The sequence below is a fragment of the Aphelocoma coerulescens genome, chromosome 4 (assembly GCF_041296385.1).
Source record: "Aphelocoma coerulescens isolate FSJ_1873_10779 chromosome 4, UR_Acoe_1.0, whole genome shotgun sequence".
NCBI lineage: Eukaryota > Metazoa > Chordata > Aves > Passeriformes > Corvidae > Aphelocoma > Aphelocoma coerulescens.
The window spans coordinates 32,296,345-32,323,982 of NC_091017.1; the positions used below are offsets into that span (position 1 = coordinate 32,296,345).

The window sequence follows — 27,638 nt, forward strand, 5'->3', positions numbered from 1 at the left end:
ATCACCTCATTCCTCTTCTGTTCTAAACACTTTTTGGCTTAGTGCAAACTCGCCAGGCTCCGCAAGCCGGTCTTCGCTCTGTAGTTGCGAGGCAGGTTTAGGGACCCAGGCTAATCTGCCTTCAGATGACTTTGGCCCAGACAGAAGGTGAGAGTTGACCAAATCTGTAATTAAGCTCCAAGTTATTTCTGAGTTCCTCTGGCAGTGGCCAAGGGAATGGGCTGAGAGGACTGTCATGAACAGATAAGCAACCGGCATAAGCTCTGTCAGAGCAGGGCAAATGGGGGACAGTGCAGCAGTAAGTGAGAAAACTTCCTCGCATTCTTGCAAGTGATTTGTTTTATGGCATTGTGCAAGTCCTGTTTCCACTTGGAGAAGGGAATTGGGCTGCCCTTCAAGCTGGAATTTGTAGCAGCTTGAAGCTCCTGCTGAGCAACCCATGTCTATGTAGTCTTTGAAAGTGGGGTTTTATTGTGTCTTCTCTTGGCTGTGGAGCTGGTAGAGAATGAAGGAGGAAGTCAGACTCTTGTCCTTCTGCACTTCTGAATATGTGGATGTTTCACCTTGCTTTGAAATCAGAAGCGTGACCTCTCCTGGGGTTTCACCATGTAGCGGCACTCAGCCTCTTACTTAGAAAAAAGGTTATCTCTACTTTGTTACATCTCAGACATAGAAAAGTGTAATGCCAGGGGTCTTTCCAAGTGCAGCTCCTTTCCCTGAAGACATTTCTTTCCTTCCCCGTAGTGACTGCATCGGTATCATCTGCTTGGCCTTCTGCATTCTCAGTTTTTCTCAAACAGTGCAGAGATGCGCTTTAACGTGGGAACGAGGATAGCTCAGCCGGAGGAGCAGGTGACTCCTTAAACATTCGTGTATTTCGGGACAAAGTGGGAATATATTCCTAGCAGCTCACAGTGTGTAATGGTGCTTCTCTGATGTTTAGAGCAAGCATGTTGACTCAGGAGTTTCTAGGTGTAGCGCTGGCCTCCTGACCTGGAGATGCAGGAAGCAATCATTAGCATCACTCAAGGCTGCATGAAGGATTAGAAAAATCTTCCCAGGCACCCTCAAGTATTTCAGTCTCTAATTGCAAGCCTCTGAAGAACATCCCATTAGGACAGCTTATTAAAAGCAACAAACGAGACTTTCATTTATCATGATTCCAAGACTTCAACTTACAACTCTTAAAAGCCACATCTATATATGGCAGAGCCTCTCTGAATTCTGTCTAGCCATTAAAATGTAGTTTAATTCCAAATGCTCTCTGGGTCATCTGCAGACTTGTGGTAAATTAATTACATTAATTGCAGGAACAGTTGCTGGGGCCCATGATATATATACATTTCATTAACAAAGCCCAGGGTTTGAAACAATGCCAAGGGTGTTGATAAGTCCTCCTCACACAGGTTTATTAAAGTTTGCTCTCTGGACAGTTGGGTTTGCAAACCACATAAGCATTGTGGGGGTCACCTTAGAACTGGAGTAGTGTTGTGTCTGTGTGCCTGAGATAACTGAAAGCAGCAGAGTTGGGCTGGCCAAGGAGCAGGGCAGTGCCAGCAGGCCACAGAGGTCCTGGAGGTGTCAGTGCAGCTCCAGGCTCCTCTACATTTTCTCTGCCCATCTGCAGCCCTTTCCTTGAAGCCAGGGCTAGAAGCAGGTGTCACACCTTGTTTCAAGCCAGCTTGGGTTTTGGAGATGGTGTTACCTCAGCGCCTGTTCTTTCCCAGCAAAGGGGATTTAACGCTGCAGGTGTTTTCTCAATAACTTTGGCTGTTACTTAGACATGTCATCTGTTACCCTGCAGCAGATCTGAGGGGCTTCTGGCCAGGAGCAGCCCCCACAAGCTCTCCTCATAGTCTGCTGGTTGATTCAGTGAGGCTGGAGGAGACTTTGCAGATAAAATTGATCTATACAGTGCTTGGTTCTACTCTGCTCTCCAATATAGATCAGCTTGCTGGCTAAAGATCTTAAAACCCTGGAGAGGTCCAGGTGTATTTCATTAAACAGCATTTTAATCTTGTTCACAGCATTTGATCTTGTCTGGAAGGCTTTTGCTTTCAGCTTCTCAGTTTCTAGACTAAGAAAACCCTGCAGGGAATGAGGAGATGGGACCTGGGCCCCTCCTAGAAGCCATCAGCACCCAAATCCGATGGCCACAAGATGCATGATGGCTTTGGTTGAGTCTAACATTGGTTTGATTTGCCACAGGATTTTTGTATTTTGAAGTTTATCTGCCAAATCAAGCCATTTTGTTAACACAAGCAGTAATAAATCTTCCTTTGTCCTGACTGTTCAGACCAATTAGTAAGTTCACTTACCTGTCTGAGTGCTCGTTGGACTGGAAAGTGGATTTTATTGTCTGCTGATCCAGTGCAGCTTGTTTCTAAGCGCTTTAGATTTCCCGTAATGCTAAACCTCAGAGTATTTTGACCGTAGGTGCACAGCCAATGGGTTTGCAGGAGCAAGGCTGCACTGAGGTGCATTTCTCTTGCACTTGAACATTTTTTTTATTCTGTATAGAGTGAGATCTGAAGTGCTCTGGATTCAGTGCAGGGAACTGATTTTTGTCTCAGAGCAGCCCTGTTGCTGATGAGGTCTCAAAGAGTTTTCTTTGTTTAAGGAAACAGTGAGCTCTTCTCATTTTAAGGAAGTGGTTGCTTTTCAGGTTAATTGAAAGTTGTTTGGGAAACTTTGACTTTGCATGTTGAGTGGTGTGGAGGTGTGGGAAGATCTGGTGTCAGCAACCATTAGAAAATGCCTGGAGGAAAAGGGCCTCCTAGCAGAAACATAAGCTAAAGGGTCACATCCAAACTGATCTTCTGGAGATAGCACCAGTTCCCTGCACTCAAATCCGGCATGGTTAAAAGAAGAAAATGGCGAAATTGACTCAGGATATGTAGAGTTCCCTTTGTGTGCCTTTGGGTTTTGGATCTCTGGTGTTAACTTGGTGTTAACTTGGTGCTAACTTGGTGTTAACTTGGATCTATGGAGTGGTTTAGTGAAGGCTGATCTGCTTCCATATTAGGATGACTGAACAAGCTGGGGCATTATGAAAATAGAAAATATTGTCAATTATAGTAAGAGATATTGGCATTGCTGTTTAGAAAATATTAGCAAGTTGTTTTGCTGATGCAAAAGGAGCTTAGAAGACATTCTTCACCAGTTTTAATTTAAGTAAGCACATAATCCAGTGTATAATTTTGTAAATCATTGCATGCCTGAAGTTATTTTGCATCATAATTTAAGGCAATGCAGTTGCAGAATGTTAATTTTGTTTAAATAAACTATTTTAATGTATTTAGGCATTGTAATTCATACTGTGTAAAAATCTGACGTGCACAGAATTTTTTTCAAGAATGATATGTTGTGATGACTGAGGAGAAATGACAAGTGAGATCTTCAGCTGACTTTAACTGGAGTATACCAGCACCACTGGGCTCTTGTTTGTGCTGAAGTCTTGCCTGTTGTTTCTTCTGCACCATGTTCTTTTCCAGGATGAACTATCTTAATAGATTTGGTAACAGAAAAATTGTCTGTGCAAGTTCTCTGACAAGAAAAAAGGGCAGTTACTGAGTTGCAGCCAGCACTGGGTTGAGAACTGATGCCAGGCAAACCTGTAGTATGATTAAAGTAGTGGCTGAGCAGCCTTCAAAGGCAAGCTGTGGGTGCATGGAGTGCCTCTCAGCTCACCCTATTTTGAGTTTATTTAGGCTGAATGCTCTCAGACAACTCACAAGGTCCTGCTTCTGCAGATATCTAACATGTGTGCTGATAGAAGGAGATGCAGAAAGGGCTCTGTGAGTACATACATAAGGGTCTGCAAAAGCAGGGCTCGTATTCATCCAGTGCTTTTCCTTTTTTAAAGGCAATTGTAATTGTACCACATTCATGCTTCTGGAAAAAAGTCACTTTGCCTGCTTCAAGGCAGGTGCTTAAGTTTAAGCACATGGGTGGCCCCATTAATCCTGAAGTGGTACTCAAGTACAGGAAGCACGTGGTTAATTGCTTTACAGGACCAGGACCTAGACACTCTCCCCGAGGCATTTTTCACCAACAATAGCATACTCCATGAAATTTCTGCAGCCCAGGGTGTTCCGGTCCATATAATAATTGTAATAAGAAGGAAGAAATACATATAAAAATGTTGCGAATGTATTTGCACCTTGCCAGGGCGGTGGGATTATTCCTTATCCTGGGCCTTTTTGTTTGCTTTTCAGTTGCTGCGATCATGGCTGTGGGTGGGCTTCTTCTCTGCGTGCTGTTGCCTATCCGAGCCTAACATGGTCAGTGTTCCCACCCGTGCTGGCTCCTACTTCGTGTCCTCCGTCCGTGTTCTCTGTGCACAGTCTGCCTCTCCCTTCCTTTCTTGTATGGGCCTGGAAATCACTTTCTCATCTGATCTCTGTACCCAGCTTGTCTATCTCAACAACTGGAAATAGCGTGACCTGAAGCAGAGTGTATCTTCAGCAAGAGCAGGGAGCTCAGGGGGAAAAACCCGCTATGTTATGCCATGATCAATCCAGGCACTGCACCAGGTGTCTTATAAAACGTCACATGTGCTGGACACCCATCAAGTTCTGCTTCTGGTCATCCAGATGGGCTGGGGGGGAGGTGATGTGCCCCCAGAGAGGGGGTAGGTGGGAGTGGAAAGGTGTTTAGTGGCATGTGACATGCATGTCAGTGGAATGCACTGTATGTCATCGACATACATGTCAGTGTGTGACATACACAGCAATGACATGGTGCTGCTTGCCCACGATATGCTCCAGCAGCATTGGACATATCTCTGCGGGTGTCCTGAGGTGCGTGTCCATGCTGCATGCTGTCCTGTTCTGCCACCATCTGGGCTGCCTCACCACTTCCTGCTCTCTCGTACTCTCTCCTCTTTTGCAACTAGTCAAAAGAGGGGTGATTTTAATTTCTGTTCGTTTGACTGGATACAAGTTGAGTTGCTTCCCAAAGAAGAATCGACTGTAATATTTGTGTGGGCAGAGATCTTCCTAAGCCTCCTAAGAGATGCATGTAATCACCATCCCCATCAGATAGCTGCTTGAGACCACAGAACTTCTGAGACATCCCACATGCACTGTTAAGCTGGGAAGGTTTTTCAGCATAGCTGGTGAAAGGTGTGGAACTCTTTTGCTATGTTTTCTGGGGGATGCTGAGGCTTTGCATGGTGGTAGCTGAGTCATGGTGCAGTCCCTTGCTGTGGAGTACAGCAGTCACTAAGTCAACCATTTTGGGGTTCTCTAGTGCTGTATTTTTGTTTTGATAAAGGCCTGAACCAAGGAGGAGTTTGGGCTTTGGTTTTGGCTTTTATTCCTGATGGAGCATTTTTGTCTTGGTTTTTGTGACTTCTCAGTGCTTAAGAGCAGAGTTAGCAAGCAAGGATGCTCAGCTCAAAGTGTGTGCCCATAAAAAGGTGTTCTGGTATGTGGGCCACTGTTTTGGCAGTGATTGCTCTGAAAGAAAACTTCACAGTACTTCTATTGTCTGCTGTGACACCAGTGCACGAGCAGTCCCTCACTGCAAGTCATGCTTCAAATGTCCTCAGCAAGGCCCCCAAACAGAGCGTGACAGCAATGGAAAATACTTCTCAGAGAAGACCAGGATTGGACTGGATGGCTATGAAGACAAGAGACTCACAAGGAAGACTTGGCTGACCTGGAAAACACCCTCTGCGGGTTTCCTCCTAAGCTGCAGGGAGACTAATGTGGCAGCAAGCTGGGAGGGGGGAATGGGAAGAGTTACTTCAAGGCACGGATGCCATTGGCTGTGCTATCAGAAGGCACAACGACCTCTTTGGAGAGTTTTATGGAAATCACTTCAGAGGGAGCTTCCTGCAAGAGGGGAAAACGATATCTTGTTTAAGTTATTTTTAATTGTTCTGGTGGTGTTTTAGGAAAGCATGGAGTCATCCAGCGCAAAGGCAGGGAAAGACTAAAGGCTAAAAATACTACTGCTGGATTTGTGAAGCTTCCTCTGTAAGGGATCCAAGTTAATCAGCGGTCAAAGACAGGATCACATAGTGTAGAGGGGGACAGTAGTGCTGGGAAAGCAGCTGAGAAGACCGAGCCTGCAGCCCTTTGGAAGGGAATCTGCCCAGTTCCTACCAGGCCAGCCATCTACTGTATCTGTGGACTGAGCTGAAGGTCTTTGCTTGTCGTCACCAGACCTTTTACTGCTCTTTTGATCTTCTGCAGGAGGAAAGTGAACAGAAAAACAGAAAACAATTTCCAGTGTAGAAGCTGTTCTGTTTACACCAGTCCCTTGAGTACTACCTGCTTTTTTATACTGAATTTATTCTAGGATTGAAGGCGGCAAAGACAAATGCTGAACACAGATTTACACCACTAGTGGTAGGCTTTTGCCTCTGGCTCTCAGTATCGGTGTTGTTTATCAAGGATAAAGCTATTTACTGAACAAGTTATTGTCTCCCCACACGAGCTGAGGCAGCAGGATCTTGGCCAGATGGACAGATCCATGTTTGTTTGTTCCTGTGCATGGAACACGATCCTGCCCTGCAACACGTATGCAGCTTTATTGCTTTAACATCTTGGAACAAATAGTCTGAAATAAGTACTAACCCCTTGTAAACAACAACCTTGCAGTCCTTGCAAACCTCCTGTAAAGTGACAGCTTGAGATGGGTTGGAAGCATTCCTCTAAGTTGATTTATTGTAAAAGACATGCTTCTGAGTGAAGGTCTCACCTCTGAAAAAAAAAGTGGTGGTTTGTCTCTGTTTCAGAGAAGTGTATATGCTTCGTTTATCTCATATTTAAGAGATTAAACACACGTATAAATCTCTGCAAGATGGGGATGGGAGATTGCATGCTGCTTCAGGGCACAACCTGCTCAATGGTACTGACTGCACCTGGGAAGGTGAAGTCCCTTTCCTCATCAGGGATGTCTCAATGCTGTCCCCACCTGCATTTCCAGTCATACCTTGACTGTGTGCTGAAATGCTTTGGCCTATGCCTGTAAAAAAAGTGGTGGAAAGATTTTTTGCACATCACCACCTAGGGCTTGACATCCAAGCTCCAGGTTCACAGTCCCCTGACCGTGTCTCACCTTGTGACCAGAATGGTGGCCCTAGCTAGGGAGATGGAAACTCCTTCCCTTGGGCATTCTGTGGTTTTCAGGGGAATGCCTCGAGTGGCCAAAGGGCCGCACACAACCCAACAAGGGTATCCTGAAGCACAGGGCAGAAACAAAATAATCTCCATCAGTCTAGGGAGAGCAAGCATCTTCCTGCCTCACTTCTTGAAGGATTTTTCTCCGTGAATTGGCTTCTGTCATGCAAGGTAGTGGGCATTGGTTTCCCAGCTGGGTTCTTCATCTTTCTACCTGTCCGTTTTATATTTTATAAACCTATATAGGGATCATTTTACAACTTCACTTTTATAATCTGCTCCATAAATATTTTATGAGCTGCCTGCCAATCTGCAAGTAGTTTTTAAATAAGACATGATGCCTTAAGAATATTTGAAGTCTCACTTTTCTTTTTACCTCTGATACTTTTATTGAAAAACACAGAGCTGTGTAAGGAAGACATCTGCTTTCTACATAGAGAAACTGGGACAAATCCACAACAGGAGTAAATTAATTGACATTCAGGTGTGCTGCTGAATTACGTTAACTCCTTGGCTGAGTGTCTCCAGCTCGGTGGGAGATGAAGCGAGTGTCAGGATCTTTATGCTTTTGCTGTGCGTGATATAGAAAAGATATTGGAAATCTATGGTTTGTACAGTGATAATAAACTAGAGAATGAGTCTTCCATCAGAGCTTTTGACTCAAAGCTTTGCCAATAAATATTAAGAGTAAATGCACATGCAGAAATGGATTATTTCACAAACAATTGAGAGCTTTTTTTTTTTCCCAAAAAATATATTGCAAAGCCACAATATTTAGATACTTTGATCTGCCAGTAAGATTAACGAAGTGACTCAGGACTGTTCACCTGAAACTGCAGATTTTTATGGGATTTAGTTGGGAAAGAAAGGAGAAAAAAATGCCTGTGTGTGTTACTTAAAGCTTCTGAAGGTCAAGAATGGAAGAAGCGCGGTTTAGCCCCAGTCAGCGTGGACTCTGGCCAGTTAGAGAAAGTGTGCGAAGGGCACAAGTGATGGCAGGTTTTGCAGCAAGCTTTATTAGTGACACCCAACTGTTGCCTGACAGTCACAGTCACTAGCCACTAGCTACCATTTCACTTTGACGTGTCTTGTCAAGGCTTGTTTTAACGATGCTTCGGGCATCCCAGAGCCTGATGTCGTATGCTAATGTGATGTGCTGCTGTATGTGTTACCCAGCTCGAGAGAAGGGGGCAGCTGCAGCCAGCTGGTTTGCACTGGCCCTTGGAGTGTGCCCGTGGGCAGGAAAACACGGACCGTTGTGCATCAAGGTGTGCTTGGATCACTGTATGCAGGGAACGGCGTGTTTCTGTCTCCTCCGTATTTATGGTCAAGGAATTGGGAGATGCAGGTCATAGAAAGGATGATGTTAGAAAAGCATTTTCACAGGCAAAGTGCTCCAAACCTGAAGAAGAGAGAAGGGCATTTGCTCCGAAAGGAAAACAGAAGAAATATTGGATACGTGCATTTGGTAGAAGGATGAATTGACACATTTGTGTATTTTTAAAAGGAAAATTGTGTCATATGTCTCCATCTGGAAAAATTAGTTCTGCAGAAAACTGATGTAACTTTGGCAACTTGCAGCAGAAAAAATTGGGGTTGCCAGAAGTGGGACTCGATACTGAGATTCATCTCTGCAGTTTATTTAATTAAAGGGGAGGTCATATGATGAAGAAGGTTCCATTCTCACTGAGGGTTTGTGAACACCAGAATGTGCTTTGAAATGAGCCTAACTCCCAGGGTCTCCATGTACACCTAGTGCTTAGGTTTTGAGTTGATTATGCAGGATGCTATCTCAGGAAATGGCACTGCTGCTTTAAGAGCAAGGCAATGAGCACCGACATGCAGATAACTGAGCCACATCTCTGGGCACCTCAGTGCTGTTCTTGTGGGGTTTGCATTCAAAGTGTCATGGTCTCAGCTTGGTTGCTGCTGCTGAAATCGTGCCCTGCATGGATAACCTGGCTGTTTATCAAGTGCAACCTGTTTATCTCCCTGCCTGTGTCCCCTGACTGCCTGCCAGCCTTCCCTTGTCTTCTTGGTCCGTTTCCCTGCGCTTGCACAACCTTTGCAATCTCTGTTTTTCCTTCCTCTCCCTGTGGCACAGGTCTCCCTTTGTCCCCAAGGTAAGCTTCCTCTTCCCTGGAATAGCCCCAGAAGCTCACGTGGCTTTTCCCCTCCTCAGCTGTCCGGCATCCAGCTCTGCTGGGTCCAGCTCAATGGTGGGATCTCATTGTGTCCGGGCTTTTGTTTATAACCCTGATCATTTCACAAACCTAGTGCCAGAATCCTATAGCCAAAAGGCTGCTTGGCCCCTTCATCCGGGCAGACAGCAGTTCCCTGTAATAGGACTTCATGCTGAGGGCATGTTTCATGCAGATGCCTGTTATTGCCTCCTCCTAATTGCAGTTTTGTTCCTGCTAATCATATGCTCCTCCTTGCTGTGAGTGATGCTGGAACGCTCACATGCCCCTAGCTCAAAAATCATGGAAGCAATGGAAGAGAGGTTTCTCAGCTTTAAGTGGCTTCTTACTAGCCTGAGGCTTTCCATGAGGTGTGCCAGCTAGTGATTCCAGTGCATGCTGGCTGGCTTGTGGGTGTCTGTTCCAGGTTTTTCATTCTTCCAAGCAGTGTCCTTCAGTCTCATGTTCATGCGGTTTGCTGTAAGGATGATCCAGTTCCCGTATCCAGTTATGTTATCAGGAAAGACAAGCATATACATGTGCATCCTACATACCTCATCCCATTTTTTTAAATGTGTATGTGTGTGTGTATAGGAATTCTTCTTGCCTATGCAGTTATCCTGGGGCTTCCTATGTGGTTGTCGATCTGTGAAGCAGATCTCAGAAAAGCCACCAAAGCAGACGGTTAATGCTAATGCAAAACTATCACCTAGAAAACCAATGGGAAGAATGAAGCTGAGTCAGGGAAGGGCAACCAAAAATTAATAGGAGGATGCCCTGGAGGAGATGCGACTTCCATATGACTGTGGTTGCAACTCCGTGGTAGGATTCAGCACTATCCTTGCACTGTCTGGTGCTAAGGTGTGAGCAGGACAGATCAGGCAGCTTGCCTTCTTCCATCTTTATTCTGCTGGGCAGAGGGGATTCCATGAATGGCAGCTCCCTTGTGGAAAGACAGGAGATGTACACGAAATGCTGTGCAGAGCCAACGATAAGTAGGAGACCCCTGAAGACAGTGAGGCAACAGGTTTGGTTTAGTTTTGTTTTAAGCCATTATTTTGCATGTGTATAAGGTGTTCATGTTTACACAAGGCCATTTTCTAAAATAGCATAATTTGAAGTTCTGTGCAAATGCACAGTGGATGAAGGGGAGCATGCAAGACGTACAACACAGTGCCTGCAAAAGCTCTGCAATCCAGGAGATTTTGTTTCTGCAATTCTGATGTTTCATCCCATTCCTCTTCCATTGTCCTTCCTGTTCCTGCTTTCTTTTCTTCTGAGTAATAGCTGCATTAGATGTCAGGTAGAGTGGAGATGTTCAGAAGCATCTGTGGGATTTGGAAACACAAGTCCAATTGAAAATCCTCGGGCCTTGAGCCCTGAATCCCGTTAGGGAAATTGCTAGTTTGATGAGCTAAAACTGGGACAGCAGCAACAGAGCCACTAGAGAGGTTGGATTTGTCACTGCTCTGGGTTTTTGTGCATTGTGTGATTTGAAGTAAGGAATGGAGTTCTGCCATACCAGAGACAAAAATACTCTTCTGTTGTGTTTTTTTTTTTTTTCCCAGGCGATGTGGCTATAGCAAGGCTAAACAAGATCCAGAAGAAGAAAAGATGCATTTTCATAATGGCCACAGTGAGTAAAGAGCAAATGTACATGTGTGGTTTTGGCTTTCTGTGGTAGTGAGAAATTCAACTGAGAGGTGGTTTTCTGGAAAAAAAAAAAATCTGGTTTTTCTGGTAATTCACAAAAGAATTGTTTGTACAGTAGGTCCCCGCCCACCCCTGCTGCAAGCCCCACAGAGAACTGAATGTGTGCTGAGCTGTTCACACCTGCATGTTTTTCAGCAGATATTTCTAGTGAGCCATTTTGGTTTGTTCCTCTGTCTTTGCTGTGTGAACAAAGATGTTACTAGTTTTTCCTGGTCAGCACATAGCAACTCAACATTTTTGGGGTCTGGACACATGAGTCCAAAATACCTGTTTGAAAGCCTTGCTTCTCCCCAGCCGGCTCTGAGGACCAAGCCCACTGCTACTCTTTGGCTTGGATGCCTCTGCAGAGGTGTGAGGAATAACACCTATTTCATGCACCTAGGAAGCTTTCAGAAATGCCGTGTTAATGCCCTTGAATAGAAAACCCCTCTGCGGTGATGCTAGAAAGTAAATCTCGTGGTTGTTATCCGTCCTTCTTTCATCAAGAGCTATGGGATCTAGGGATGGGTAACAGTGAGGTGCCTTTTGGGGTGGAATAGGCAAACATATTGTGAGTGAAAGTCAAATTTCCATTAGTGCTATGTAATGAAGGCAGCAGGAAGCAAATCAATTAAGAGCCACAGTGTAATGTAGCTGTCTCATTAGACTGATGAGCAATTCTTCATGTGAGTAGCCTTAATGATTGTCAAAACAAACTTATAATATGGATAATGAAAATACTTTTTCCTCTCTCAAGTCCTGGAGAAAAAGCCTGCTATTGATTATATTTATACTGATACAACCCACAGGCTTTGTACTGCAAATATGCAGTTCTTTTAAATCTCAGTAACTCTGTCTGAAATAACGTGGGCGATTGATTAGCTGATGTGTGACTGGTAGGGCATAATTTATTTCAGCTCTCCATCAACCCCCATCCATCCAGCTTGCTTTGCAAGTTACTCCTGTGGCATTTTGCTTTTTGTGCTTTTCCTCCTGGTGTACCCTCTCCAGTTCCAGAAAGGGATCTTTTTCTACCAGGCACCGGACCAACCTATTACAGAGCACCAAAAGGGATTTTTAGCTGCACCTCATTCAGCTGAGCACTGCTGTGCTTTTCTAAATATGATGAAGTTGCACCTATGTCACATGCAAACTAAATGTCATTTTTCAAGAATGATACCCATTTTCACCAAAGAAATAAATTTCCAGCAGAGCAGAGTGCAAGGGACAGGAGTGTGTAATGCCCATTTTCCCTGATGTCATGTGCCATTAAATGTGCTTAATTTGTGTTTGCAGTTAAGCTGCCTGGAGTAAGGACCTACGTTGACCCCCACACCTACGAGGACCCCAATCAAGCTGTCCACGAGTTTGCTAAGGAAATTGAAGCGTCATGCATAACCATTGAAAGAGTTATTGGAGCTGGTATGGAAATGCATTCCATGACCCTTAGCAACATGAGGTGTTGGCTTTCTTAACATGAGAGATCTGGGAAGGGCCATGGAATATTTGAGCTGTTAGGTACCCTGGAAGTGAAGGTGAGCTTGTTCCAGCTGAAGTTTGGGACAGACCTGTCATTGTCTGCAGTTTTGAAATTCAGGAGCTGAACTGAAAATGTCAGAAAATGGTCGTCATATTTGAATCCAGCTGAGCTATTTCAGTGGACACTAAGGGAAAGAAGTCACTTAATTTTCACATTCTTTTTACCGTTTTAACCTTTTTATCCCCGAACATTAAGGTCAGTCTTGAAGCAAAAATTAAGAATAAGAAGTCACCCGGGACATTAAAAAAGCACAAGCCAAAGTCCAAAGCTTTAAACTTCCTTGGTTTAAAGAAGAAACTCCCATTTTGTTTCCAGTAAAGCTGTTTGTTTAGACTTGCATCCAACCTTAGGAGTATTTTCTATCCTCTGAAATTGTGGGTTTGGACATAATTTACTGTTCATCAGAAAAAAAGTCCATTTAGGTTACTTTTTGGAAAAGGTAGTAATAAAATTGTGAAGAGTTTATAGTCTATAAAAATATATGTTACAGTGAAAGGCTGACAGCTTTCCATCTGTGTAACTTACCAAAGGCAGGTTAAGAAGCAAGTGGTTTGAGTTTTACAGCTATCCGCACAGGACAGTGCTACAGGATGTGACAGGACTCTTTCATATAGTAGACAAAAATACAAACTGAGAAAAAAGACCAGTGGAACATAAAGCACAGCTCTTTAAATATAGGAAAATGACATTTTTACTCCTAGTTTTCTTGTGCCTATGAATTACTTGGCTTGTGGTACAGTGGCTGTTTGAGATGGTCATCAGTGTGATGTTCAGCAGTCCATATCCATGAATGCAGGGCAGCCTTTCGTGCTTTTCATCAGCCAAGGCTGTGCTGCATCCTGTAAAGAGAGGCACATCGTGTGTTCCCTTATCGTGGTGTGATCCCATTCTTCCTGAATTTCCTCTGAAGGTGAATTTGGGGAAGTCTGCAGTGGGCGGCTGAAGCTGCAGGGAAAGCGTGAGTTTCCAGTGGCTATCAAAACCCTGAAGGTGGGCTACACAGAGAAACAGAGAAGAGATTTCTTGGGAGAAGCAAGCATCATGGGGCAGTTTGACCACCCCAACATCATCCACCTGGAAGGTGTCGTCACAAAAAGTAGGTACAACTTGCTGTAGACTGCTCTCTGTGAACTCTGGCTGATGGGAGAGTTGGTTAAGGGAGGAAGACCTAGGTGATTCCTGTTCTGAATGCACTTTTCCTAATTTCTCAAATAGACGTGAACTCCCCTTGCCTGAAGTGTCACACTTGATAGGTCCAGCCAGAAACAGGTTCCCTAACACTGTAAAGGGGGTTTGTGCCCAAAGGGTTTTGGTTTTCATCCAGCCAGAATGCATAGATAGTAACTAAAATGATAAAAAACTTCATCTGCCTCTGGAGAGCTTGCCTCACCTAGGCATAATATGCATGGGCTAAGAGAAAACCCTTCTTCAAAGGCCCAAAATTAAATGAGAAAGAAATGGAACATGGCCAGCCTCATGCAATGTGTGGGTGATGGGGACAGCAGCAAGCCTGGAATGTCTGAATGCCAGTGGAATGCTTGATTCCTGCCTTGCAGGTGGTTCAGCAGCTCATACCACCTGCAAAATGCAAGAGCATTTTCAACACAGCAACGCCAGGCCAACCACTAAGTTTTCCAAGTAGGCTTGCCTCTTATTTCTGCCTTTATTTGTTTGCTTTTGAAACCATATCATCCTCAGGGTGAACAAAGATGTGCCACGTAGTGGGAAGTGATTTCCCTGGCAGGTACATGAGGAAGATTTGCTACCAAGAGTCTGGGACAAAGGGGAACCCATCCCACACCCTGTGATGATTTCCAGCAGTCATATTTCGAGAAACTACTGAAGCAAAGCCCACAGGAGGGTAGTACTGAGCCTAGTGATCACTCCCATGGTATGCAAACGAGAACAGAAGGTAGCTGAACTTTTGCTTTCCAGAAGCAGGGAAGAAGAACGGGACTGTAGGTGTAGATGACAGGAATGTATAAAACCACGATTAAAAGCAAGCTTCCCCTGGGTTCTGCTAGAGATGCCCCTGATAATAGTTGCCCATGGTGCTGGCATATGGGAGGGATTGAGGGCATCCCAGCGCAAGAATTACTGAGGTCTGCCTGCTCAGTTTGCAAAACAACCTTCTGTAACTTTTCCAGCCCAGTTCTTGTCCAAATTACTGTATGCACTGAAGATAAGGGCAGGGAAGAGGACAGCACATCCAAATGTGCTCAGCACAAGACTGTTGGTGCTGTGCTGAGGCCATGGAAAAATGTGTAGAGCTGTTGTAACTCATCCATTTTAGAGCCTTGGAGGATCTACTTTATTTGCATCAAGGATTATTTTGTTGAACTACTCCTTTATTTTAAGATGAATTTTAAGTGAAGAAGCACCAGCTTCACAGGTGTGAATGGCTGTCTCCCCTCTTGTCTTCACGTTTGGTAGTGTCAAGAGTTTGCTTAGCTATTGCTGTTCAGATGGTGGCATCTGGGGCCATGTGCTACTCTCAGTACCATTTGTCAGTCCTCAGAGGAAGCGTCTCCAACATTAGTTCTTTTTCAGAGCTGCAGTAGAGGAGGTACAGAGGCTCTAGCTGTTTTTGTAACCTCCACAAAATCAATGCTGTTTTGTAATCAACAGCCTTTTCTTGCCTTTATCCTTGAAATTGCATTTCCTAAAACTTTAAAGAAAAGAAAAAATAACCAAAATAGTTTTGTCCCAAAAATTTATAATAAATACCAAAGTCTCTTGGGGATACCTTGTGTAACCCTTAATACATAAGAGCTCCAATTTCTAGCCCTGCAGGGATGTGGAATATTGGGCAGGGTGATGATTATACATCCACAAAAGCTGCTACTGGCATGGGCTTGAGTCTTTCTGGCTGCTGGGGCCTCAAGGGGATGGTTGGGAATCTCACTTCTAGTGAAAATGTGCCTCCCTAGCAAGCTGCCTTTTATATAAAGTGGCCATCTGCTCCAAAGGCTGTGGAAACACAGGGAGCTCTGCTTCTAAATTGGACTTGCAGCAACTGGAGTTCAGATTCAGGGAGTAATATGCACCCAGAGCTTCTCATTATCACAGTAAATGTTTGTTTACTGCACTCAGAATTTTTTTCCAGCAGACATCTGTAGCATCTTCATAGCTTTTTCCTTTTCTTTTACATGGACCAAAACAACCTTTATGAATCGCAAAGTATTCTGCTCTCTCAAAGTATTTCATTTCTTTTACTCTTCAGTGTCTTAGTCATTGGCCTTTTGTAGAATCAGATCTTTAGGGTAGAATGTCTTTTCTGCATCATGATTTACTTTGGAAGTAAATTAAGTTAAATTAAATTAGGCCATTTTTAATTCTAAATGAGAATATCGTTATGTTTAACTAATATAGTTCACATGCACACCTTAGTTAATTTGGACTAATCATTGTCGCCTTGCAGACAAACCCTTAGCTACTTCTGCTTTACAAAGGTAGTGACAGTTTTCATTTGCATCCCATCTGGTTGTGCTGATGCTGTGTACATTGCATTAATACACTGGCATGAGTGCCATCAACATACATTTTATGGCCATGTAACGCCAGCAGGAGGAAGCCCTGGTGACACAGAGAATCAGCCCAGCACTTTGGAAGGGCTGATGTTTACTTTTAATTTACTTTGTTGAAAGTTATCTATTTGTGTCCTTATTTCCATGCTCTTGGATATGGGGCTAATTTATTCCATGACTGCTGCCAACCTGCAGCAGTCAGATAATGAAACATAAGTGCCAGAAATCCTACGGTTTTTTTTCCTCTGATGGCATCCAAAGGTCTGGAGGAGGTCCCCCAGAGTGCTGGCGTAACAAGACCTCATCCTCACTGCAACACTGCCTTGAAGTGTCAGAGATAAGGGATGCCATCCTACAGTTGGGTGTTTAGCATTTAAAAACAAAAGAAGTTTTTAACATTTGAGATATCCCTGGGGTTTTCTTCCCTGCAAAGACACTGACATGTTTGCCAGCCAATAGCAATGGCCCCCAAGATCTCTCCTTCCTCCATCCAGCCCATGTTGTGCGTAGACAGGTGGCTGTCATCCTTAAAATGGGGCCTGTCATTTCATTTGGGATTCAACAATATTTTTCATGGTCCCAAGGTGCATTTCTCATATCAAAAGTAATATTTTGTGCAAGTTTCAAGCTTGGGCAACAGCTATGATAGTAACTTAAAAGAATTGAAGAAGCGCAGGTCCTTCATGCTGCAAAGGTAGTATTTGCACAGCAATGAGTATTTTGATTGACAAGTTCACAATTACCTTTGTTATGTACATAATTAAGCAGTAAATTAGGCAAAATAGTTAAGGTAATCAAAAATGGGAAAATTAAGATCTATCTAAATGGTAGGACATGTGTTGATTTTTAGTATTTACCTTCATGTGCATGTTGTGACACACGGCAGCTCTCGTTGATCATTTCTATAAAAGACATTTATAATGCACTTTACAAATAACTGACAGCTCCTCTTTTGTCTGTGCTGCGTGCTAGCTAATGGAAATTGATTTAAATAAAAAATAATTTACATGTTCTTCTAAGATTTCATTGAATTTACAAGGGCTGGAGCACACCACAATTATTGCTACGCCATTGTGGCAAGCTAGCGAGAAATTAGATATAAGAACTGAGCAAAAACTATATATAATTACCGTTAAAATGACTCGAGCATGAAAATTAATCAAACAGATTTGGAAAAACATTATTATTCCTGTCAACAGTAGGAGACCAGGTCTTTTGTTAAGAACTTTGATTTCCGCTTGCACTCATTCCATACTTAACTAGCTTTTGTTCTGCAGTGTAAATATTCCTTTTCTTACTTCCAGATTTGTTTACAAGGGTAGTCACATGGAATTACTTGAATTACAGGGAATGCAGTCCCATCCTTTCCTGGTCTTGGTTTTGGTGGCTACCAAGCTCAAGCTTCAGATCATCCTTGTTGCTCTTGTTGGGCTCCCATTGTTACTTCAGGGTGTTGAAGCTTGAGGGAAGGGTCCAAAGAGGTTGCTGTGTGCAGTTTGGCCTCTGCAAGCTTTCAGCTTGTTGGTGGAGAAAAGAACAAGGTTGCCTGGGTTCAGCTTGCCACCTCTTCCTCAGTTATCATCTAAACATTTTAGGGCTTGGTACTGCACCCATAATATGGTATTACTTTTTCATCCCCTCCTCCTCAATTTCCCTACTTCTGTATATATTCTGGGAACAGCTCTTGTCATCCTGCTGGGACAGCAGTGTCTTGGTGCAGATTTACTGTTGCACGACTGTATATCCACATGCAGATGCACTATTAAAGGACTTTTTTATTGCTCGTGTTTTTTAAATAAATTCCTAACAAACTAATGCACTTTTTTTTTTACAGGCAAACCAGTAATGATAGTGACTGAATACATGGAGAATGGCTCTCTGGATACATTTTTAAAGGTACTGCTTAGATCCTTTCTCCAGGGGGACCTAGGGACTTGGTTCAGGTTTGGGTTCTTTGTAGATGGTTAATATAAATGAAAATGTTTTCTGGGTGTTGGTACTGTCGGGAGGCAGGAGTAGCTCAGTTGTCTCTTTGATCTGCATTTACACAGTGTCATGAAGGACCTGGTGCATGCAATGATACAAACAGGTAAGAATAAATGGGAGGATATTATGTTTGTTTTAAAAGGCAGTTGACTGCGTGGAAGCTATTAACTTACCGTGCGAAATGTGATGTGGTTCGAAAGCAGATCCGTACTGCAGCATAGCAAACTTTGACTTGTCCATGTTTTTCCATGAAATGTAAGAGCTAGAGAAGGGAGTGTGGGGGAAGTGGTTAGAAAAGCAATGTGGCAACATGGGGAAGAGCCCCTATCCCCTCAAGTATTCATGAATCCTGGCAGGTAGATTTCCATGCAGGTTGGTGCCATTCAGTTGCCTGACTCAGAAACAGCCCAGCTCGGTACTCTTATACACATGTGTTCACTCCCAGTCACAGTCTCTTTATGAGTCACCAGTAGAAGCACCTCTCTTCTTGATCTCAAGTTGAAAGAACTACATTTCCTTAGCTTTGTCTCTAGAGATCCTAATCTAAACAGTGAAACTTAGAAATGCTTCATGGTCAGAGCATGAGAGTAATGAATTATTAAATTTTCCTGGTTTCCTTCCTTGGAGACTTGCCTTTGCATTTTTATTCATGCACACACAATGCTGAGGGTGCAGAGGCTCTCAACTCATCAAGTATCTCCTTCCTTTTGCAGAAGAATGATGGGCAGTTCACAGTCATCCAGCTGGTCGGGATGCTACGAGGCATCGCGTCAGGAATGAAGTACCTGTCTGACATGGGTTACGTGCACAGAGATCTGGCCGCCAGGAATATCCTGATCAACAGCAACTTGGTCTGCAAGGTGTCAGACTTCGGCCTCTCCAGAGTCCTAGAAGATGATCCTGAAGCAGCATACACAACCAGGGTGAGTTATGGGGATACCAAACTGATTGAGCTTAAGAAAAATTTATTTCTTGCCACATTTTGGTGTTCAGGCTCTCTAGCAAAGAGGTTTCTACGAATCCAGAGCCTCTAAACTGTGCAAGAGGGTTTGATCAGGTGATAACAGTTAATCGTCACCAGATTAATTTTGCAAATGCCTTTAATTTATAGTGGGGACAGCCAAATAACACAGAGCTTTACTAGTAACTCTTAAGTTGGGTACACGAGTCAAATAGCAAACTTTGCAAAGTTGCCATGCTTCCAAGCTCTACTTTGTCCTCTTTGGTGAATACCAAAGGGAAGAAAGAGCAATTGCTTTGCTCAGGCACCCATCCAGTGATGTAAGCCATGGTCTTCTGAACAATTTGACCCTTTCAAAACATTAGTAAGTGTGTAATGAATGCCCATTGCAAACAATGCACATTGCCCTCAGCATTACCCCGTTGAGAGTAATTTCTCCCAACCCAAGAAAGAGCTTTTCCAACCTCAGTGCTCTGCCCCTGCTCTGCCCACATGGCACTGGCACTGAAGAGAGGGGGTAGGCAGGACCCAGTCTCAGCAGCACAGGCTTGGAGAGAGGCTCCAATATTAATGGCAGTGATTGGCACACCTTGGACATGTCTTATTACTGTGTTTTTCCAAGGGTGTTGTTTTATGGGTAGTGGGAGCTGTCTTGAGTCATGTTCCCAGTTCCTGTGGAGATCTTGGAAAGGCCTTTCAGCTTGCGTCAGTCATGGCCCCATGATGGGACTCAGTGCACAGCTGGACTGGCACTTCCCTGCAGGCAGAAGGGCTCTTGGCCAGCCCTGCTGCAGCTCCCATGTGCTGCCATGTGCTAATTGGCACTGCTGAGAGTCTAGCCCTTCACTTAAGGCATGTGCTGATGGGCTTGTGAATAAGTAATTATGGGAAGAAGACACTTTTAAAAGTTGCTTCAAAAATGCATTCCAAATCCTGTCTTTTTCCAATAACAAATGCTGTTAGAGGGCATTCAGGGAGACCTTCCAATATTTAGCTCAACATGGAAAAGAAGGGACTTCACAGTAAAATATTTTTTTAATATAAATCAAGGGAGACAACTCCTTAAACCCAATGAGAAAAGTATTCCTTAATCCAGACTCTCCTTTCCCTCCCCTTTCCCTTCTCAGAGCTGATCTGAAGCTTGATTTCTAAAATGATAGAAAGGAGAAAAGGAAACAGCAAAGCACATTTGACAGCTGTGGCATCATTTTTAGTCCCACAGCAGAGGCCAAACAGGCTGGTCTTTGCACACACAGATTTCTGTGCCTGCTACACAGATCTCTCTGCAGGACCAGGAGCACATTAAAAAAAAAAGAAAAAAGAAAAGGAAGGGAATTACTTCCGCAGCAATTTGCATGAAGCCCTCATTAGATCAAAGTCTTCCTCGGCTTCAGAACTGTCTGTTCCTCCCCCGCTCGCTCTCACAATTGGAGGAACTGTATTCCCTTACCAACCCGTGCAACATAATTGAGATGTTGATCCTATACATGTCCCAGCATTCAAACAACATTCAAACAACAAACCTTCAGGACAGCCAATTAGCAGGCAGCCTACAAATGCTTATGGGCTGAGATAATGTGGAAAGGGGCCCCATGCTGTCAAACAGATTTACTTTAAAATTCGATGTCTCTTTCCAGAGAGAAAATAACATCCCTTGGTGCTCTGAGAAGAGCCATTTCGACTTTTTTCGCATGTTCTCTGCCCTCCTCTGCAATCTGTTTTTTGGGGTTTTCTCCATTTCTTTTCTGTTTAGGGAGGGAAGATCCCCATTCGATGGACAGCGCCTGAAGCAATCGCCTTCCGCAAATTCACGTCAGCCAGTGATGTCTGGAGCTACGGCATTGTAATGTGGGAGGTGATGTCCTATGGCGAGAGGCCTTACTGGGAAATGACAAACCAAGATGTAAGCACGTGCCAGAGCTGCTGTGTGATGGGACTTTGAGAGCTCAGCATTCATTCTGCAATCAGAGAGGCAGAATGGGGACAAGAGGAGGAGAGCTGCTGTAAAAATGGCTTTGCTCCCGCATGCCAGACAGAAATGATCCTCCCATTTGATGCTCTTTTTTTTGCAGCAACCCAGAACAGGCTGTGTGCAGAGGGAAATGTGTCTGCACGGAGGCAAGCCTGCTTCCCCCAGCAGACCGCTGGAGCTTCACTAATGCTGTTAGGGCTGGAGCCTGTCCCTCCTCTGCTTAATGACAAAGGCCTGCCAGGGGATAGATGCTGATAAACTGGCAGCATTTCAATTGTGTGCTCAAACCCCTGCTGCCACGTAAAGCAGAAACTCAAGAGAGTCATGGTAAGGGCTTTGTTTCCCAGCACAAAGGCTGGGTGATTTGATCTAGTGACAGCAGTCCACAGAGCCGCATCTTGGTTGTTCTTGCATCGCTGATCTCAAGAGAATAGTTTTACTCCGGTTGTGAACATCTTGTAAGTCTGTGCTTACACAAGTTCTCATTCATTTGTACAGTACCCTTCAAGTTGTGTCCCCTTGCTCCTGGGTTCCAGTGCCCCCTTGAGCCTCTCACCTCGAGGCCACCCTCTGAAGCATCTCCAAACAGGGAGATGCCTGGGAATAACTCCCACCTAACTGCAGCTCTAATCCCAGCCTGGGTAAGGATCTTTTGATCCTACTGCAGGGCTGCATTCTACCCTGAGATCACCATCAAAATCTGTCCTTGTCTAAGGCTAAAAAAATGTAAGCCTGGGGTAGCCAGATTTTCTAGGTCTCTCCTTCTTCTTCACATCCTGAGAACTATGGTTTTTTAAGGTCTCTGAGAATGCTGGCTAGTCATGAGGTCAGATTCACCATGAGGTATGTGGGGCAGCCCTGCTACCTGTGAAGATCCTACTGCTGGATGGGTTTCCACCATGGGTTTCCTCTGGTCACACCACCTGGTGTTCCATCCTTTCTGCTTTTATGTGCAGCATTCCTATTCAAGTGATTTTTTGCCATTTCACTGGCAGCAAGGGCTCTGGCTGAGCATTCTGCTCTTCCTGCGTTTTGTTAGCAAGTAACATCAGTGGATGTTACTACCTGCCATGCTGAGCTGCTGTCTCATCTCACTTTGAGCCCAGGCTTGGAAACGAGCAGTACCTTTGAGACGGTCACGCCACACTTCTTGCCAGGGACCTGAGCGCGTTGCTTGGCATGAATGCCCCACTGCTCCTGCATTGCTGAGGCTGTCACATTTGCAGGAAGTTCAGTAAAGCAGCATGTACCTACACAGGGATTTATCTTAATCAAATACAGGGACTGCTTCCATAGTCTGTGCAGAGAATGCAGCAGTTGAGAGCCAAGCTTTTTCATTCACACTGAGCACTGTAACTGTCTTTAATGCGGATGCACTGGCATAGCACAGATGTTGTTCAGTAAATGCCAGGCTAAGATTGAGGCTGGTGCCAGTGAAGTAATGTTCTGTGGCCAGGGGAGTCCCTGGTCTGAATTATACCACTATGAGCATCCAGACTTTACAGAACTGTTCTAAAAAGCCCAAATGCCTCTGTGTTCTATAGGGCACGGAGTGAATTTCACACTCGCCTGGTGTGAAAGCAGAAAACAAAAGACTAGTGAGATGTTTATGAGTATCATTTCCTGCTCAGGCTTTGCTTGTGTAACCTCTGTGTTACTTGCCTCTGCCCTTTGTGCAGATGACAAGTGCCTAGATGGTAGTGGCATAGGAACTTAATTCGGTACTGCAGCATACTTCTCATGTAGCTCCTGAAGGCCTCCTCTTCTTCTTCCCTCCTCTGCTTGTGTTGACAGAAGAGTCAGTGGTGTTAGATACAGCATTGGCTTTTGTGCAGAGGAACAAGGGGTCACATAAATTTTGGACTCTGTTGCTCAAGAGTTTCTTGTTGCATGGCTTGTAATTAAAGCACATCAATTTGCAAGCACAGTTGATGATGAGCAAAATTATTCGCACTGTGTTACAGATGGCTCGCTTTAAAGGAGGTGCAGTGCAATAGGGCAGGCAAGGTTGTAAAGCTACAAACCACATTTTAAAGTCATGCTGGTTTCTGGATGGCCCTCTAAAAATATGCTTTGGCTTGACCACAAGGTAGGGCTTTGATGCAGGAATTATTGAGAGGAATATTGTGGCCTCTGTTGCACAGGTTGCTAAGCTAAATAATCACAGTGGTTGATTTTTAGTGTTCAGACTGGTAAATCTATGAAAACACAGCTGAGTGTTGCTTTGGTTTACTGGAATAGACTATCCCAAATTGTCCTGTCCTAAACATCCAGTTCAGTCACCCCAATCCATAACTGAATCCTGTCCAGAAGAGGAAGAGAGACAAAAATGCCTCCTTAGGCGCAAATTCTAGATCTTCAAGTCTTACAAAGCAGAACACACCAATGAATGGAGCAGCAAATGTCCCATTTTCTTATTTTCTAATCACTGTGGTGGCTACAAGCATCTCAGTCTTTGTTGTTTTGGTTTTTTGCTCCTCTTACTGCTAGATGCCTGAAGGCACCTTCAGATGCAAGAGTGTATTTCAGCGTCCTAGCTTCTTGCAGTATTTTGATACCATTTACATTGTATCACCAGGACGACTGACATCCTGTAAATTGAGTTAACACTATTGATTGTGATGTTACTGCCAGGAATATCCAGCACGCATAACCCCGTTGCAGATATAGTTCAGATATTCTGATCTGGTGCCAGATGGTCTGCTCCCCGTCTTGCTACTATTTTCTTTCTGCTACAGTTGGAGGATGACCCATTATTGTTATAAATACAGATATGGACACAGCAAATAACATTCTCGTGGCTGTGCCACACTGAAGCTTTTTTCTTTATAGGGCAGCTGCAAATTTGGAATCAGGGACCTGCTGAAAAGCATGGTGTGAAGAACAGAGAGTACAGATAGCACAGTGTGGTGGGGCTGGGAGCAACAGCCAGGCCATAGAAGAGATTGCCTTGCAAGTGCAGGTTGGGTGGAGAGCAGTGCAACTGCTCCACCAACAGACGAAATCTCAGCTGGGTGCAAAAGGACTGCACACATTGTGGCCCAGATCTTCTGCTGTGCTTTTTACCCTTGAAGGAGATCGTAAAGCCTCACCTAACTACTTCTCTGCTATATACATCCTTAGGGAGTTTGAGGCTCCCACTACTGCTGCTCAGCCGGCCTGGCTCATTCCTGCGACTCTTCCACTTAACAAAAAGCTCTGTGATGGAGAACAATTTAAAAACAATCCATGCAGTCCTGAATTTTGGAGCCTTCTGAAATGCAATGCCAGCCTTCCTGTACTGCTCATCTAGGGACTAAAGAGCAAGAGAACTCCCATGCTAACCACAGAGCCTTCTTTTTCAACACAGGATGTTTTGAAATTGTGAGGCAGTGCCTAGAATGAATGGCATCTGAGGTAGTCCTTGGAGTGGACAGTGAAGAACATGCGGTTTTCATGTGGACATAGCAAATACCTGCTTCCAGCTCCTTTCAGTCAAGGAGTCTTGGGAGTGGAGGGTGTGAAGATGAGCTGCCGGGACTCCCTTGGCACAGACACAGAATCTTGTGGCTTGAAACATGAGCTGCAGTCTCCTGAAAATTGTAATGCTTCAAACTGGGAACTGCTGGGCTTAAAACCCTGCCACAAATCTGCCCCAAACTGGGGAAAACAAGTTGCCTTCTTCAATTCTGCCCTTATTTATTCATTTCTGCCTTTCAAAAAGGCAGGCAACACATATGCATACCACTTGTTTGAGCTATAAAACCATAGATGGTTTGTATTTGAAATCAGTGCAACAACTCCCCTGGTTTTAATTTACATACTCTTGGGCTGACATTTTAAATTCCTGGCAGAAATGTGGCCACACTAAGAAACTACTAGACCCAGACAGTATTGAATGATATATGAGATGGTTGTTCTGCCTCTGCCTTGAATCCATCCATCAATTAGCATTCAAAGTCTCTTTTGAAATACAGTCAGACTTTTATTACTGTAATACAAATTTGTGGTCTAGCATATGCCTTTTCATTTAAAAAGAAGCCAACATCTGAATAAACAAAATCACTGCACTCCAAGAAGATGCCAGAAAGCCCTGTAGGCTCTTTTTCATGGACTTAGAATAGGCTCCAGGAGTTTCCTGGTATATACAGTAGAGACCACAACTGAGCTTTGAACAAGTGCAACCAGGCAATCTGGCCCCCTGGTTGCAGCAGTGGCTCGGCTTTCTAGATTCATCTTGCAATGACTAAAAATTAAGTTATTCAACTCATCCCATGGAAAATACGAAAGATAGAGGGGTTTACTGAGTTTGCCTCTCCTGTGCAGAGTTGGGGGGTGGCAGGATTTTTTGTGAGCATGTTACCAATCCCAAAGTTCTACATTAAAGTCAATTTGCATTTGGGAAAAAGACGAGGGGAAGAAAAGCCTTGCGTTTTGTGCCCTGTAGGTGATTAAAGCCGTGGAGGAAGGCTATCGCCTGCCAAGTCCCATGGACTGCCCTGCTGCTCTCTACCAACTAATGCTCGACTGCTGGCAGAAAGACCGCAACAGCAGGCCCAAGTTTGACGAAATTGTCAGCATGTTGGACAAGCTCATCCGTAACCCGAGCAGCTTGAAGACGTTGGTTAATGCATCAAGCAGGTACAGACTCAGCCCAGAACCATTTCTCAGAGCAAGCTCCTTGTCTGAATACCCACCCCTAGGGCTGGATTCCCTCTGATTATTTAGCCTGCGTGTGTTTGTGGGTGGATGCTCCTTCAGCTTCGTTATGTCCAGGGGAGTTGGCTCAAATCACCTTTTTCTGTTGCAGTTGGCAGCCAAGTGAGCAATTCACTTACTCTAAATGCAGTGCTGCTACCACAAAGAAAATTACTGTGGTCTGTCTTTCAGAAACAGGAGCTTCAGCAGTACTTTGCATGTGACAAAACTACCTGTGCTCCACCGCGAGGTTAGAGAAGGCAAGACTTGAGTGCATGAGGTAGACAGTAAATACTGCTCCAATTATCTGCCTGTTGACTTTGTCTTGGTAATACAAACGAAGAGTGTCTCTTGGGGTAACTTAGGATGTGCAAAGCTCATGGATGTCCAGGTGCATCCTTCCACAACTATTCCCAGGCATGCTAGCCACCTCTACAAGTTGTGAGAGTCTTGGTAATTGCAAGAGGAGGTCTCTGGTTCCCAAAGTGCTGTACACAAACCCTTTGCTGAAACCACATCAAGTGAATAGAACAGCCAGTTTGTATTTAAACATGAATCTGAACAGCTACACAGCTACAAGTAACGTAAACACAGTCAAGAAATAAAGCTGCATGTGGAGAGAAAGAGCTAAACAGTCTTGGAGAGGCTTTTTCTGTTCTCACTGTAAGCACACAACTACTTCTGAGCCATTGCTGTTGCTAATCACACAGTCCCTTGCAAGATCATAAATTTATGTATTTGCATACACACACACACACACACACACACACACACACACACACACACACATACACACACACACACACACACACATATATATATATATATAAATGCTGCTTCACTGATGGCAGTGGAGTTCCCCTGATTAACAGTGGAAAAGGCCCTTCAGAAAAGTTTATTCTCAGAGGAGGGACAAAACAAGATACATTGTTTTCTTTGAACAGGAATGAGGGAGATAAGATTAGGCGAGACTGGTGGTATGGACCAAAGCAGATGGACTGCTGTGAGCTTATAGTCATTTGTCCCCACACCTTCCCAGTGAGGCTTGCACAGCTGCATGTGGCATGTCTCACCTGCTGCAGCTGGATATCCCTATGGTGGCATGTCCCTGTGTGTGGCATTTCGTGCACTGAAAGAGAAGAACCTCAAATCTTTGTTAATTTTTAAATACGAGCTAGATCTGGTTCCTCAGGCTATTTTACATGTACCATTTACCATCTGAAGAAGAAATTATTCTTATTAGCAATTAGATGCAATGTCAGTGCCAGCAAACCTGCAGGAAAAGGTTTATGACAGCATGAAATATGTGAGGTTTCTCTTTTATTTTCAACTCAGAACAGTTATTTTCCGGACCTGTTATGTTCCTGCACTCTTTTATACCAAACTGTTAATACAGATGAGGAAAATAGGCAGGAAACCATTTCCTTGAGCTGCTAAGCACTTTGCTGATGTTTTACTCCATGAATGGGTCCATGCAATTCCAAACCTCTCCTTTTCAGAGCTGATGTGGGAATGTTTGATATGGATGGAGCACCTGAACAGTCAGGCTTTGGGGCTGGGTTTCTAGTCTCACAGATTGCTGTGCCCAGACCATAGTAATTCCAAATGAATCATAATTTCAATACAGAGCAGCTGTAAAGGATTTTTCTAATATATGTAATGTGTTCTTTATGGAAATTCTCATTAATGCAAATAAGGGAGGAAGTCACTCTCTACATTACAGCATGTGCTATGATATCACTAGGTACCTCCTGACATTAGTGATGAAAATCCACTTCTCATTATGATTACTTAGGAGTTTTGAATTTCTCATGTGTATAAAATGTTATGGGAAGCCATTATGTTCTCGGTACTGCAAGTATTCACATTTTATTAGACCCTTCAGCATTGCTATTAAATAAACAAATAATACTAATGTGCTCATAAAATATATGAAGATTCCTGAAGTGCTATAATAATATAATATCCCA

At 44.0% G+C, this 27,638-nt stretch overlaps 1 protein-coding gene across 16 annotated transcripts in view; it reads left to right on the forward strand.

The window, feature by feature from the left end:
- Positions 1–27,638, forward strand: part of EPHA5 (EPH receptor A5) — a 208,324-nt gene that overhangs the window by 167,588 nt on the left and 13,098 nt on the right. For 13 of the 16 annotated variants that reach the window (XM_069013426.1, XM_069013425.1, XM_069013428.1 and 10 more), the window contains 8 exons: positions 4,218–4,283; positions 10,882–10,949; positions 12,302–12,427; positions 13,456–13,641; positions 17,907–17,968; positions 18,772–18,981; positions 20,773–20,922; positions 25,418–25,611. In XM_069013426.1, coding sequence (XP_068869527.1) covers positions 4,218–4,283; positions 10,882–10,949; positions 12,302–12,427; positions 13,456–13,641; positions 17,907–17,968; positions 18,772–18,981; positions 20,773–20,922; positions 25,418–25,611 — 1,062 coding nt within the window. Of the gene's footprint in view, positions 1–4,217; positions 4,284–4,412; positions 4,488–10,881; positions 10,950–12,301; positions 12,428–13,455; positions 13,642–17,906; positions 17,969–18,771; positions 18,982–20,772; positions 20,923–25,417; positions 25,612–27,638 lie in introns of those variants that run through there. The other 3 variants (XM_069013422.1, XM_069013423.1, XM_069013433.1) reach the window with 2 other exon arrangements.